Below are 14889 nucleotides of genomic sequence, written 5' to 3'. Positions count from 1 at the left end.
TTTCTATTCCCGAGGCTGAAGAGAACCGTGAAAGGATGTCATTTTGCCACCACTGATGGGATGAAACGGAATTGCTGAAGGAGCTGAACACCCTAACTAGGCATAACATGGGGACAAATGTATTACATCTGAGGGGGATTACTTTGAAGTGGACAAAGTTGATGCTAATAAATAAATAAAGATTCTTTAATTAAACCAGAAATTCCCATTACTTTTTGATCACATCTCATACAACCCACTTCACTGCCTTGACTTACATCACTGGTAGAATGTCAGAAGGCCACCTGCTAACAGTTCTGTACTATTTATAGCACTCCAAAACAACCAGCACACTCTTTAAAGGAGACTGACTAATATTTTGCACGGTGAGCTTATTACATTTCGAGCCTGACCTGTATAGCTGCATCGACAAATGTTGTGTATTACAGCCCACTGTACACTGAAGACCTGCAAAGTCCACATCTCTATACATTACTCCTGTTTGTACACGAACCAACTGATTGGCTATTAAGTTCAGAACCGAGACCCCTGAGAAAGACACAGTGAACGCGAAGGAACAATTAGCAAAGGGTCGGCGAAGGTGGTGGAGTCCCTTACCGTGGTGGTGACGGTGGCGAAGACGCTGGTCGGCCGGAGCAGCGTCTGGGTCTCGGTGACCGTGTCCACGACAGTCGACGTCTGCGTCTTGGTGAGCACGACGGTGCGCGTCACTGGCGGCCGTCCTGCCGTGCTCACCACCTGTGTCTCCGTAGTTGTCACCTGCGGAGCATCATCGAATCACTGTCAGCCTCAGCCTCATTACTTCTTCCTGGCTCTGTTGTCTCTATCATTTACAAGCAAAGGGTGTCCCAAACATCTGGGGCCAGACGCTAGAGAACCTTAAGTTTTGTTTGCATTCCTATGTTATTCTAGTGGCTGAGAGGCATAACTGGAGATACTATTTTTAAAGCACATTGTAACAATTTTTCTAAAGGATAGAAGCTGAAGAAATGAATTAAAATTTGTGCCAAGGCTGGGACTTGAACCCAGGTGTCCTGCTTACTAGGCAGATGTGCTATACATTACACCACCCTGGCACTGTGGCGAACACAGCTGCATAGATTACCCTAGTCTGACTCCCTCCCTAATGGGAAATTCAATTCACGCCTCAGCCCATCTTGATTTTCCCCTTCTTAAATCATCAGTATTGGCCAGCAGACAGATCACAGTCCTGGAACACCTGCCATATTCACTGGATTTGGTCCCAGCCAAATTCTGGTTGTTCACCAAATTGCAGTTGGCAATGAACGGACACTGTTATGACGCAAAAAGTACATCCGAGAAAACTGTACTGCAGTACTAAATGCAGTTCCAAAAATGGACTACAGTGACTTTTTCAAAACACTTTTATAATGATTTCACCTGTATATTTATTCAGGGGAATACTGTTTTGAATAAATACAGTGATTTTGTGAACATAATCCATGCCTTTTATCTTTCATACTGGACAATCCTAACAGCACTGAGACACATTGTGTATCTCTTAACACTTTACAGAGTGAGCAGTGGAACACTCAGATCCAAAACTGCCTGGAGATACTACAATGTACACCTATGCCTGGATAATTTGGATCAGTGGGGGAGAGTATTTTGCACACCGACCTTAGAGCACTGATCTCACACCTAATGGCTGCCTCCTCTTTTACACCCCAGGAAATAAATGGTTTTCAAATTATACATTTTCCAATTTTCATTACTGGAGTGACTGGATAATGGTACGAAGAGAGTATGAAGATGCTTACTACGCAGTACCATAGTTAGTATGTAGAAAAATGATCCTACTTTTTGTGGTGTACACTGGCCAAGGGCTCTGAACTTGAGATGCATCTGGTGGCAGGAAGCTAAGCACTACAACCCCAAACTTGTAGCTACAGATTCTTACCGTGAGTGTGTGCGTGTGGGTGACAAAGAGGGTAGACGCGGGTGATGAGCCGAGCACGACCTTCTCCTGGTTGGAGCTGGCCACGCCCAGGTCCACTTTGCCACGTGACCCACCGGTCTCGCCCGTCTCCACTTCCTCCTCGTCATCCTCATCGGCGATGTCATCGAAGTCGTCAAACAGCCCTCCAGTCCCAGTTGTAGGTCTGGGTCTGGGTCTGGGTCTCGGTCTCGGCACGGGTCGCGGTGTCGGAGTTGCTTTAGTCGTCTGCGGTGTCGTCGGCAGCCGGGCAGCTGTCGGCTTGACGAACAACACCGTCTTGGAGCCCGATGTCACCACCACAGACTGCAATAAGACAGCCTGCATTGGTATGCTGGTGACACTAGTCTAGATCCTTCAGATGAAAAAGTGGTGGGGAGGGGGGTGAGGAGCAAGAGATTGGCACTAGGCTACACAGTGACACCACATCAGCTACAAGTGAGAGAGCTATAGTGGGAGTTCGATGGTGTTCCACTGCGTGCCCATCACTGGACACACTTGCTACACTTATTACTTGGGTAATTGTTGATGTGTTTGCATAACAGTTTTTTATGTTGACATAAATGTTTGCTGGCTGTAGAATTGTGTTCTTTTGTAAAATACCTGCCACTGTATGACAGTTCATTTAGTAAGCCCATGACTGAGTGGTGTGTATGAACTCAGTAAATGTAATGGAATGGTTGAAGTCTGTTGAGGGAATCTGGTATCGATGGCACTGTGTCTCACCCACGAGTTGAAGAACATCTCCAAGGTAATGATCCCCAGTGAAAAAGAATGACCAGCATATTGTTCAGTAATTTGGAGAGGCCGGAAAGTACATTTACCTAAGCATTCAAGTACAATAGAATAGGGAACTCCAGACACAGAAAAGTTAACAGACACAATAATGTTCATTACAATGCTTCTGTAGTACTGGGAGTAGTTATGGAGCTGTAGTGACTGGGGACTCAAATTAGGCTATTAGCGGTGCTGAAAAGTATTACTTTTCTTTTGAAAAGAAATATTTATGGTTCTGGATGTTAGGTGAATCAAGAGAGTCATCTGGAAGACCTACCACAGCTCCAGGATAGAAGGAAGTCATGTAGCTGAGTTTGTTGTTATTATTGTTTACAAGATAGCCATTTAAAAGACTAAGAAAATAGAAATTGGCTGTCAGGGTACAGGACTATGTTGGGGACCCTGGCAGTCGGTGTTAGGTTGGGATGCATATGGGGAATACGGAGTATGAGCAACAGATTATAGAGGCAGTGCTTAAGCAAGAAGAAGGAATAGGCTGGCAATTCTATGTGGAGCAGCCAAAAAGATGACTGACACAGACAACACAGCTTAAAATAAACTGCCAAAGGGAGCACACTGTAATTAGTTCATGAGTGGGGTGAAGGTATTTTGTCAGAAGAAGACTGAAGAACACAAAGTTTTCTTTTACTGAGACTAGAGGCTAGAAGTTACTAGGTGTGCTACTGAGACTTAGATAAGCCTTACACAACAATGTGAGTGAAGGTACAGAGTCAGGAATTGGATTCAGTAATAAACATATTAAGTTGTTGCTACAGATTAATTGAAGGGGCTCTCATTTGAATTAGATTGGCATTTCCTTTTTAGTAGTTATTCTTTTCCTTTTTTAATGTGTTCTCGTGGCAATGTGTGTTGTTACTGTGGTCCAGTGTTGACAGTTATCTCTGTGCTGCAAGCTTAATAGAACTGAAGAGATCAAATTTTCTACTCCATGTTTCCATGTTGGCTAATAACCACACTAGTTTTACTGTCAGCCTTACACACTGTCAGTATCCTTGTAGCTTGCAAATCCTAGGGGAGAGAGAGAGAGAGAGAGAGAGAGAGAGAGAGAGAGAGAGAGAGAGAGAGAGAGAGAGAGAGGAAGAGAAAAAAAATAGCGTCTGAAGGGTCTTGATGATCTTTCAATGAGCATTTTATAATCAGGCTGGCAATTGTATTCATCTCAGTTAGCTGTATTGGTTGGTGGCAACTGAATGTGAATACCTTGTTTACATGATGAAAAATACATCACCACTAACATCATACCATGACCAATACATCCACCAAACTGTCCACTTTGGGACTCTACAGTAAGTAGTGGCGTGGATGACTCACAGCAACTTTGCTGGTGCTCGTTGTGACTGAGGAGTCTGTGGAGGAGGGGATGACGGCAGGTGTCGCGGCAGGCCGGCGTCGGTCCGGGAGGTGCGTCTGCGACCCCTCCAGGTCCACCGCCATTGTCGTCCACGTGCGGTCCAGCGTCGTGGGCGGTGTTGCCACAGCCGCAGATGGTGGAGGCGTCTTCACCTGTGCAGGAGGAAAGCTCCAGATGTAACACACGCTCTATCGTCCCATCGGTGAGCACACACTTACCGTCTGTCAGTTACGTGTCTGATGGCACAGTACCCAGCTGTGTGAGCTCAGAGGAGAGGCACACCAAGTATACAGGTCTGATTGGAAGAATGATGAAAGGGGAGTACCGATCAAAATATACTTTGGGTGGTGGGCATAGCTTACACTGTAACAAGGAACAAATATTACACTAACATATTGCACATATTGCAGTGTTACACCCCAAGGAAGTAACTGTATGGCAAAAATTCAACGGCAGTAGTTTAAGTTGGTGTGTACCATTCAGGGGTCAATTTTTTTACTTTTAAGTCATCAGTCTTCTGACTGCTTTGGTGTGGGGCTCCATGACTCCCTTTCCTGTCCCAACCTCTTCACCCCAGACTACCAATAATGACAGTATAATCAAGAGGATAGTTTCTTCTCATCACGTAACAAAGATGCTGAGTTGCAGATGAGCAAAGTTTTTGACCAATCAGGCCTTTGTCAGAATAGACAACATACGTGAGTTGCATTTGTGTGTGTGTGTGTGTGTGTGTGTGTGTGTGTGTGTGTGTGTGTGTGTGCGCGCGCGCGTGCGCATGCATGTGTGTTGTCTATTCTTATGAACGCCTATTCGGCAAATAGCTTTCTTAGACAATTTTTTATTGTGCCTCTCTGCGACCCAGCATCTCTGCTGATCTTCAATTCTTTGTCAGATATAGTTCAGTCTTTGTCTTCCTTCATAAGTTTTGTCATGTACAGCTCCCTCTAGTGGCATGCAAGTTATTCTCTGATGATGTCTTAACCCATATTTGTCATCTTGTCCCTTCTTCTTGTTGATTCTTTTTCCCATCATTCCTTTCCCTGCCAATTCTGTGGAACATCTCTGGGCTTTCTTCCTCGTCATTCCACATAATTTTCAATTTTCTCCTATATCACCACATCTCAAATACTTTGATTCTCTCCTGTTCTGTTTTTCCAACAGACAACAATTCACTTCTATAGAATACTGTACTTCTAATTTACATTCTCATAAATCTCTTCTTCAAATTTAGGTGTCTACTTTATTGTAGCATCCATTCCAAGTTTACAAACAGCGCCATAATTGCCATTGCTTCTTTGCATAAAGGGCTGAAGTGTAGGGGCAAAACTAACATTCTTATCTTACACTTTCTCTAACCCAAGCTCTTCATTCTTGGTCTTTCATTCTTATTTCTTGCTCCTCGATCTTGTGCATACTGTATATTACCTGTCTTCCCCTATTGCTTATACCTACTTGTCTGAGGATTTCAAATATCTTGCACCATTTTACTTTGTCAAATGCTCTTTCTGAGTCAATGAATCATATGAAGGGGTGTTGATTTCTTTTATGTCTTGCCTCCATTATTATAAGGGGAGGGGTAGAGGGAGAGGGAGAGGGAGACAGAAGGGTGGGGGGGTTGGAAGGAGAGATGTAGTGGGAAGGGCAATTTGATCATATTATGGTAATTACGGAAGTATTTTTGGATGATTTTAATTCTGATGTTGCATCTTCTCTTTTACAATTATTAATTTTCACTGAGATGATAATGCCTTTCTATACTGAAAACATTTACGCAGAATCCAAGATATCACTACATATCTCTGTGAAGTAGTCCAGATTGTAGCCCGTGATAAGCACTTTCAGCAACTTATTGCACTCCAGATCTTGATATGTTTTGATCTTGTTTTATTTTTTAAATTTTGGTTCATGATATTAAACTCAAGTTTCATCACAAGTTAAAATTTTGTTGAGGAAGTGCTCACCTTCTCTTTCATAATGTTCCTTTAGCTCTGTGCACACTCTCAACCTTTTTTCCTTGTGTAGTCGCATCAACTCCTTTGGGACCCATCTCGCACATGTTTTGCGGTACTTCAGCTTGTTACAGATAATGTTATGAACTGTACCAGTAATAACTTGAACGTCATCAACTATTATTTCCACAGTCACATAATATTGTCATCAATTCAACTTTCAAGTGAGGGAGTTGGAAATGCAACTGTTTGGCCAGAACAGTGTTTGTCAGTCACTGAGTCGTGACCATTTTTGAACGGCTCTACCCAAGTGTAAAAAATTTGCACAATTCATACAACCTTCACCATAAACTTAACGACATTCTACAGTATATATTCACTGGTTCCTCACCTTCAGCAAGTAAAAAACGAATAACAGAACGTTCTTCAACTAATGTGGACGTTTCAAGCTGACTCGCCATCTTGTAACATATTTTTGTGCTTATAAACAAAACAATGTTGATATATCAGCTGATCAGGGCTCATCCCAGTGATGCCAACTTAAAGCCATAAAAGTCCCAAACTTGCCCTACAAACAGTTTTTTTCCCAGACCAATTTGTCTCTTTAATGTTTGAATGACCCTTGTACAATGAATTTAGCATACACCCCTTGATTGCACAACCTCTTTAGTCCACCTGGAATATGTTACTGTGACAGATGGCATCCCATTTCAGATGTGGAGCAAACAGCAATGAGGCCCCTTTTTCAGACCCTTATTCAAAAAGGGATGCAACTTATAGAAAAATGTTTACTTTTTGTTGCAAGTATGATCCTTATTTTGTTGAGGAAGAAATTGATTCCACATTACACAAAAGAGTGTTAATTATCACCTGTTACATCAGATGTGTGACGAATACTGAGACTCTTCCTTAGCAAACATGTCTTGCAATAAGAGGCTGAGCCAATAACATGAGATAAGTTGACAGAAATGCAAGGTGCATATTCTCTGAGTCCCAAGAAGATGGTGAAATGCATACTGAATCTGCCTGGTCACTCCATTGGTAGTGCCCTCACAGAATTGTGCAAGTGTTTAAAGACACATCCTTATAGAATTCATGCTATTCACGAATTGGTAGTGGAATACAATGAAAAATGTGTAGCTGTCCGTCAGTGATTCAAGTCATTTGTAACAACATGAAAGGTAGGAACGAAGATTGGATTTAACATCCCATCGACATCAGGGTCATTAGAGATGGAGCACGAGCTCGGATGATGTCATGGGTGGGGAAGGAAATGAGCCGTCAAAGGAACCATACTGGTGTTTTCTTGGAGCATCTTAAGGAAATCACAGAAAACCAAATTTTGGTTGGCCAGATGCAGATTTGAATCGTCATCCTCCTGGATGTGATTGTAACAACAGGTGGGCAGGAATGCTACAGTTGTTGGCTTTGGTCCTACTAGGCATGATTCCACATTGGTGGATATGTAAATACACAAATTTCACACATTTGAGCTACAGAAAATTAACATAAGCTCTGAAAGTCCTTTCTGCAGGCACAATGAGTGAGTGTTTGGTGTGCAATGTCTTGTTTGCTAATCTTCATCGTATTGTTTCATAGTGTACCGAACACTGAGTCCTATGCACAAAAGGTGCAACTGTTTGTAAACACTATACCTGAATAAGGTAAAAGTATGGTTTCAAGGGGACAATGCTATGGCCCATGGAACCAAGAACAGAGTGACTTTCCTACATCTACATCTACATGGTTACTCTGCAATTCACACTTAAGTGCCTGGCAGAGGGTCCACCGAGCTATTTTCATACTACTTCTCCTCCATTCCAATCTTTAATGGTGCGTGGGAAAAAGGAACACCTAAATCTTTCCGTTCGAGCTCTGATTTCTGCTATTTTATTATGATGATCATTTCTCCCTATGTAGGTGGGAGTCAACAAAATATTTTCGCATTCGGAAGAGAAAGTTGGTGATTGAAATTTCGTAAATAGATCTCGCCGCAAAGAAAACCGCCTTTGTTTCACTGACTGCCACCCCAACTGGCATATCATATCAGGACACTGTCACCCCTATTGTGCTATAAAACTAAATCAGCTGCCCTTCTTTGCACTTTTTTGATGTTCTCCGTCAATCCCACCTGGTAAGGATCCCACACCGCGCAGCAATACTTCAGCAGACGATGGACAAGCGTAATGTAGGCTGTCTCTTTAGTGGGTTTGTCGCATCTTCTAAGTGTTCTGCCAACAAAGCGCAGTCTTTGTTTCGCCTTCCCCACAATATTATCTATGCAGCCTTTCGAATTTAAGTTGCTTGTAATTGTAATTCCTAGGCATTTAGTCGGATTGACAGCCCTTAGATTTGTGTGATTTTTCACATACCCAAAATTTATCGGATTTCTTTTAGATCAGTGTCTTTATGGGTGAGTGGTTGCAAGTAACTGTTGCCTCCTAAGTCTGCTAATTTATATGCACCTGACTTTTACTTGTGGGAGTACCTTATCAACGCTGCTTAAAAAGCTCACCCTCATGTTATCCTCGAACTGCAGAATGAAACAGAATGACTTATTGCTAGAATTCATCTAGAAACATAACAACATGTGTTTAAGGACATGCAACAGTGTATTCAATTATGTGAACTCCATAATGGAGGCCACTTCCAACAAATTTTATAGCTTAATCATTTCCCCATAAAGTTGTGTCACTATTTGAACATCCCAAATTGAAAGTTCCCAATCCTGTTAATTGCACTCAAAAATGCAGTGATGGAAAAAAAGTCTCAGTACCAAGAAGGAGTTGTGCAAGATAAACGTAAGTTGAGGGCTTGTTTCTACATCTGAAGGATGACATCTATTCAGATTTTGCACCAGTCCCATACAACTGGTACTGGTAGTGTCACCATGAGGATGCAAATCAGGTTTGCTTTAAATACGTGCTATGATGGTCATGAACATTCGTTACACTATGTGATCAAAAGTATCTTTCATATTAGGTGCATTGTGCTGCCACCTGCCGCCAGGTACTCCACATCAGCGACCTCAGTAGTCATTAGACATTATGAGAGAGCAGAATGGGACACTCCGTGGAACTCATGAACTTTGAACTTGGTCAGGTGATTGGGTGTCACTTGTGTCGTATGTCCGTACATGACATTTCCACACTCCTAAACATCCCTAGATCTACTGTTCCGGATATGATAGTGAACTGGAAATGTGAAGGGACACGTACAGCACAAAAGCATACACACCAACCTCATCTGTTGACTGACAGAGACCACCGACAGCTGAAGAGGGTTGTAATGTGTAATAGGCAGAAATCTGTCCAGACCATCATACAGGGATCCCAAACTGCATCAGGACTGCAAGTACTTGACAGTTAGGCGGGAGGTGAGAAAACTTGGATTTCATGGTCGAGCGGCTGCTCATAAGCCACACATCGTGTCGGTAAATGCCAAACGACACCTTGCTTGGTGTAAGGAGTGTAAACATTGGACGATTGAACAGTGGAAAAACATTGTGTGGAGTGATGAATCACGGTACATAATACGGCAGTACGATGGCAGGGTGTGGGAATAGCAAATGGCTGGTGAACGTCATCTGCTAGTGTCCGTAGTGCCAACAGTAAAATTTGGAGGCAGTGGCGTTATGGTGCGGTCATTTTTTTCATGGAGGGGCTTGCACTCTTTGTTGTTTTGCATGGCACTATCACAGCACAGGCCTACATTGATGTTTTAAGCACCTTCTTGCTTCCCACTGTTGAAGAGCAATTCAGGGATTGCAATTGCATCTTTGGACACGATCGAGCACTTGTATATAACCTGTGGTGGGCTGGTTACCCGACAATAACACCCCTATAAGGGACTGGCCTGCACAGAATGTTGACCTGAATCCTATAGCTGACATCAATCTCTCTCCTCAGTGCAGCATTCCATGAAGAATGGGCTGCCTTTCCCCAAGAAACCTTCCAGCACCTGACTAAATGTATACCTGCGAGAGTGGAAGCAATCATCAAGGGTAGGGGTGGGCCAACACCAAATTGAATTCCAGCATTACCGGTGGAAGGCACCACAAACTTTTAAGTCATTTTTAGCCAGGTGTCCAGATACTTTTGATCATATAATGTACCTTTTAGATTGGACATGCTGAGGCAGACATCATTGTCAGCATCTCACTGAGTTTGAATGAGGTTGTGTAATAGAGCTACAAGAAGCTGGATGTTCCTTCTGTGATGTTGCAAGAAGACTTGGCAGGAATGTAGTCATTATACATACTTGCTGGTAGAATGTATGGTCACAAGAGGACCAGCTCTGGACAGACACGTGACACTACCATACGTGGCGTATGGCTCTGGCACATCATACTGTATCTGCAGCAGCAATATGAACAGTTGATACAGAGACACAAAGAGCTGTTACAAATCGGTTACTGACAGGTCCAAGCCAGACTTCCTTTAGTGTGCATTCTACTGACCTCAAACCACCACCATTGGTGACTTCAGTGTTGTCAGGTGAGAGCTCCTTGGAGCGCAGAGTGGAGATGTGTTGTATTTTCTGAATGAAACTGGTTTTGCCGCCAGTGACAGTGATGGCAGTGTGTTTGTTAGGACAGATGAGGGCCTGGTCTAGAGTGTAATTTTGTATGACAGCAGGAACACTGTTATTGTTATCCCATGCACCCTGACTGCAAATCTGTATGTCCGTCTCGTGATTCAACCTGGTATGCTACCATGTGTGAATGGTATTCTGGGGAGGGGAGAGGGGGATGTTTTCCTACAGTGTATCGCTTGCCCACATACCGTTGTTGTAATTTAATATGTTGTACAGAGTGTCGACATATTCCCTTGTCCTGCTCGATCTCCAGATATGTCTCCCAATCGAGCACATACGGGATATCATCAGACGACAAGTCTAGCATCATCCTCAAGCAGCATTAATCGTCGCTGTATTGACTGACCAAGAGCAACAGGATGGAACTCCATTCTTCAAACTGGCATCTGGCACCTGTGCAACACAATGTGTGCACGTTTGCATGCTCGCATTCAACATTCTCGCAGTTAGACCAATTACTAATGTACCAGCATATCACATTTGCAATAGCTTATCTTGTGCTTAAATTAACCTGTGATCTTGAAATGTTAATCACATAAATATGTTACCTAATCAAATGTATTCCCAAAATTTCATTACTCTACATTAATTATTTTTTGGTATTGCTATTTTTTTCTGCCAGTGTAGCTTTGACAATGATATTCTATTTCAAGATTTGAATTCCCCCACTATAAATTTGCTTAGAATCACTCTAATTCTTACCAGAAATGGGACTAGTATAAAACATTGTTGTCAATGCTGAATGGATCTATGATCTCACCTTGGTGGAGACTGGTTCCCTGACAGGAGTTGGGGCCACTGGAGGTGGCGACGCCTCAGGAGGCGGAGGCAGGGGCGGCAGGGGTGGCAGCGGCTGTGACACTGGCCGGCCCACGCTCACCGTCTCCAGCATGTCCGCCTCCACACGACTGGGATTGACCCCGTCTGGCGGCCTCCTGTAGGCAAGTGCCAAGTCAGTTCCTTTCGTGTGAAGTAGCCACATCACCTGGGTCTTTGTATGGTCTCTTGCTGTCTCAACACCCACGTTAGCAGCATGATATATTACTTTATCTAAACACTTGTAGAGGCCATTAACATTGTAAGAAAAAGATAATAATTATAGCATAAAGAACCAGAACTCTTCACTTCTAGGACCTTTAACCTAAAAACTACAAAAGGGGAATTCATTAAACTAAAACACCAGAATAACTATGACAAACCTACTGTCAGAAACTGTGGAATCCTGTCTAAAAGAAAGCCAAAGTGACTACCAAATCTACTTACTGGCTAATCGAGATGATTAAATACTGTAGCACTTCACTAGAAATATAAAACTCAGCTTCAACACTATAAATGTTGCACAAACCTCTACTCCTCCCACATATTAGAACTACCTCCAACTCCTTGATGCAAAGACATTCACGCCTCCAAAATTTTTAACTCCCTCTAAATCCTAAATTCACAAACCTGCACTCCTCCCATTTTTTTTAAATCCCTCCAAATCTTTGATGCAAAAACACACATCCCGCAAATTTTTATCACTGTCCAATCCATTGATGCACAAACTTCCATCCCTTCCAGATTTTATCACCATCTCTAAATCCTTGCACTCCCTCCAAATTCTCTATTCACAGACCTGAACTATTCCTAAATTTTTTAATCCCTCCAATTCCTTCATGCAAAAACATCCACTCCTTCTGCATTTCTAACTCCTTCCTATCCCTTGATGCACAAATCTTCACTCCTCCAAAATTTTATCAACAACTGCAAAGCCTTGATGTGAACAAACCTCCCCCCCCCCCCCCCCAAATTTTATAACTTCCTCCAATTCTGTGATGCATAATTCTCCCCTTCTCCCAACTTTTATCACTCCCTCAAAACCCTTGCTCCTCAAACCCCCAAAAATTAATCCCCTTCAAATTCTTGATGCACAAACCTTAACCTGTCCCAATGTTTACTACTATTCCCTTGAAATTCTCAACATGCACTTCTCCATAATTAAAGTGTCTGATACTACCATTCCTGTCACTCTGTATCATTTTCCACTTTATAAAATATCATTCATCTTTTCAAACCTAAAACACCTTTGTCTGTTCTAACTTCCTCATAAATGTGTAACTCCCCATTATCTACTCCATCCTTGAGAATCTCATACATATATCAACAAACTTTTCCTCACAATATTGCAGTGTTTCTGTTCTGTGATGACACTACTTCCACCTCCACATGCAGCGCAGTGGTTGGGGGATCTCACCTGGTGGTATCCAGAGGCCGGACTGGCCTCGGTCGCTGTGTGGTGTAGACGGGTGGTCTGTACGTCACATCCACCACCTCTGGAGTCCCTCCCAACGTCACTGAGGGTGAGAGCGGTGATAGTGGAGGTGGAGGTGGTTTATTGCCGGAGGATGTCTCTGCCAGCTCCTGATCCTCATCTGGAAAGAAAAACTTCTGTCACCAATGTATCAGTGTGGTCATCCACATACTGACATGCCAACAAGTACATCTCATCTGTAGATTAGATATCACCTTACTGTATTTACTCGAATCTAAGCCGCACTTTTTTTCCGGTTTTTGTAATCCAAAAAACCGCCTGCGGCTTAGAATCGAGTGCAAAGTAAGCGGAAGTTCTGAAAAATGTTGGTAGGTGCCGCCACAACTAACTTCTGTCGTCGAATATATGTAGCGCTACGCAGACATTCTTCACAGGCACAAAGCCAAATACTGGCACCAAAACCTCTGCGTCAGTAAATAAATAAAAAAAAGGTGGAAGACGAGCTTTTTTTCCTCCGCCCCGAGTTTCGACCACTGCATTTTCATACATTATCCAACGAAGTAAATACAAATTCCGTATTGTTCCTCTTCAAACGTAGCAGCATTTCAATGTACTATGAAAATCCGACTGGCAAGACTGTTTGGGATATTTGTCAATATGGCCAACTCTGCTTTCTGAATTTTTTCCTAACTGTGAGAAGAAATGGTTGCTAATAGGAACTTTTATGAATTGTGAATCACATGCAGTATTCTCTTCACCATAAGAATAATACGAATATAAACATTTTGCCATGTATTCTTTCATGTTTGCTGCTATCTCATTTAAATCCTGTCTGCCTAATAAACTACGAAACTAGAGTGAGACAACAGCAGACGCGGAAGAATATACATACCATGTCATGTTTATATTCGTATTATTCTTATGCCTAATAGTGATACAGTCAGAAATGAAGCATGGCAATTGACTAGATTTTTAAATCTAAGATGACTCTAATTTCTGTGCATAATGTAATGTACTAAAGAGGCGTCTGCAAAGATTTTCAAACGGAAAAAATTTTCGCTAAATTCTCGTTCAGAACATCTTCTATCATACGCAGTCTATTATTTGGTTCTTGTTGATGATTATAAAAGAAAGCAGCAGTGTAAGTAGCAACGAACAGCAGTCTCTTGCCATTGTTTTGCTAATGAGACGATTTCTCACTTTGTTTTTTTTTTTTAATTGTAAGTGGCAGTAGCGTGCACAAAAGCAAGCCATGCCGCAAGCGGCGACAGGCCATAAACCCTCATTTTCAGAATGCAACAAACAATGCATGACACAGTACAGTAATGCATTTTCAGCTTTGAGTGACAGAAACACCTATAACAAAGAGAACTGCACTTGTCAGATCAAAGAAAAATAAGCAATCAATTCAAACCAGACGAAGCATGTGAAAAAGGAAGGGTACCTGTATAAATACGGACGGAGCGCCTGACGCATAACAACGGCTACCTGGTAAAGCTTAACTGCTAAGCTTACGACTCGAACCAAACTACTACAGCTGTATCGTCATTCATTCAACCTAAATTGTGTCTCATATTGCAATGGACCAACTTTGTTTCGATTTGGAAGTGCGGCCTAAAACTTTTCTCTCCCCATGAATTTCGAGTCTCAGATTTCAGGTGCGGCTTAGATTCAGGAAAATTTTTTTTCCTCGATTTCGAGTCTCATTTTTCAGGTGCGGCTTAGATTCGAGTGCAGCTTAAATTCGAGTAAATACAGTAAATACCAAGTCAAAAACTACCTTTCCCTCTATCCTACATAAAGATACATTTCATTTATGGGTGAAGTTAGGGAAGAGACTTTTGGTTCACCTCCAAGTGGTGAGCTACTTACTAATCTGATTTCATCTTCAGGGGAACAATACTTACGAGATTTAAAATTATTTGGTGCTCTGTCCGCAATATCGGTTCATGGAATTTTCTAAGTGGGTTTCTTTGAGATTTCGGGT

At 42.4% G+C, this 14889-nt stretch overlaps 1 protein-coding gene and 1 non-coding gene across 2 annotated transcripts in view; both read right to left on the bottom strand.

Moving 5' to 3' along the window:
- LOC126214938 (uncharacterized) overlaps nt 1-14889 on the bottom strand; it is a 204651-nt gene that overhangs the window by 54318 nt on the left and 135444 nt on the right. The window contains exons 24-28 of the mRNA XM_049941576.1: nt 12885-13062; nt 11412-11586; nt 4067-4258; nt 1922-2263; nt 598-759 (exon numbers count right to left, since the gene is read on the bottom strand). Coding sequence (XP_049797533.1) covers nt 598-759; nt 1922-2263; nt 4067-4258; nt 11412-11586; nt 12885-13062 — 1049 coding nt within the window. The remainder of the gene's footprint in view (nt 1-597; nt 760-1921; nt 2264-4066; nt 4259-11411; nt 11587-12884; nt 13063-14889) is intronic.
- Trnat-agu (transfer RNA threonine (anticodon AGU)) lies at nt 1005-1076 on the bottom strand. The gene has a single exon. It is a non-coding gene; the product is annotated as a tRNA-Thr (tRNA).

The sequence above is a fragment of the Schistocerca nitens genome, chromosome 12 (assembly GCF_023898315.1).
Source record: "Schistocerca nitens isolate TAMUIC-IGC-003100 chromosome 12, iqSchNite1.1, whole genome shotgun sequence".
NCBI classification, from domain to species: domain Eukaryota; kingdom Metazoa; phylum Arthropoda; class Insecta; order Orthoptera; family Acrididae; genus Schistocerca; species Schistocerca nitens.
Note: the sequence above shows the minus strand (reverse complement) of the source record. Positions and strands in the feature narration are given on the sequence as shown.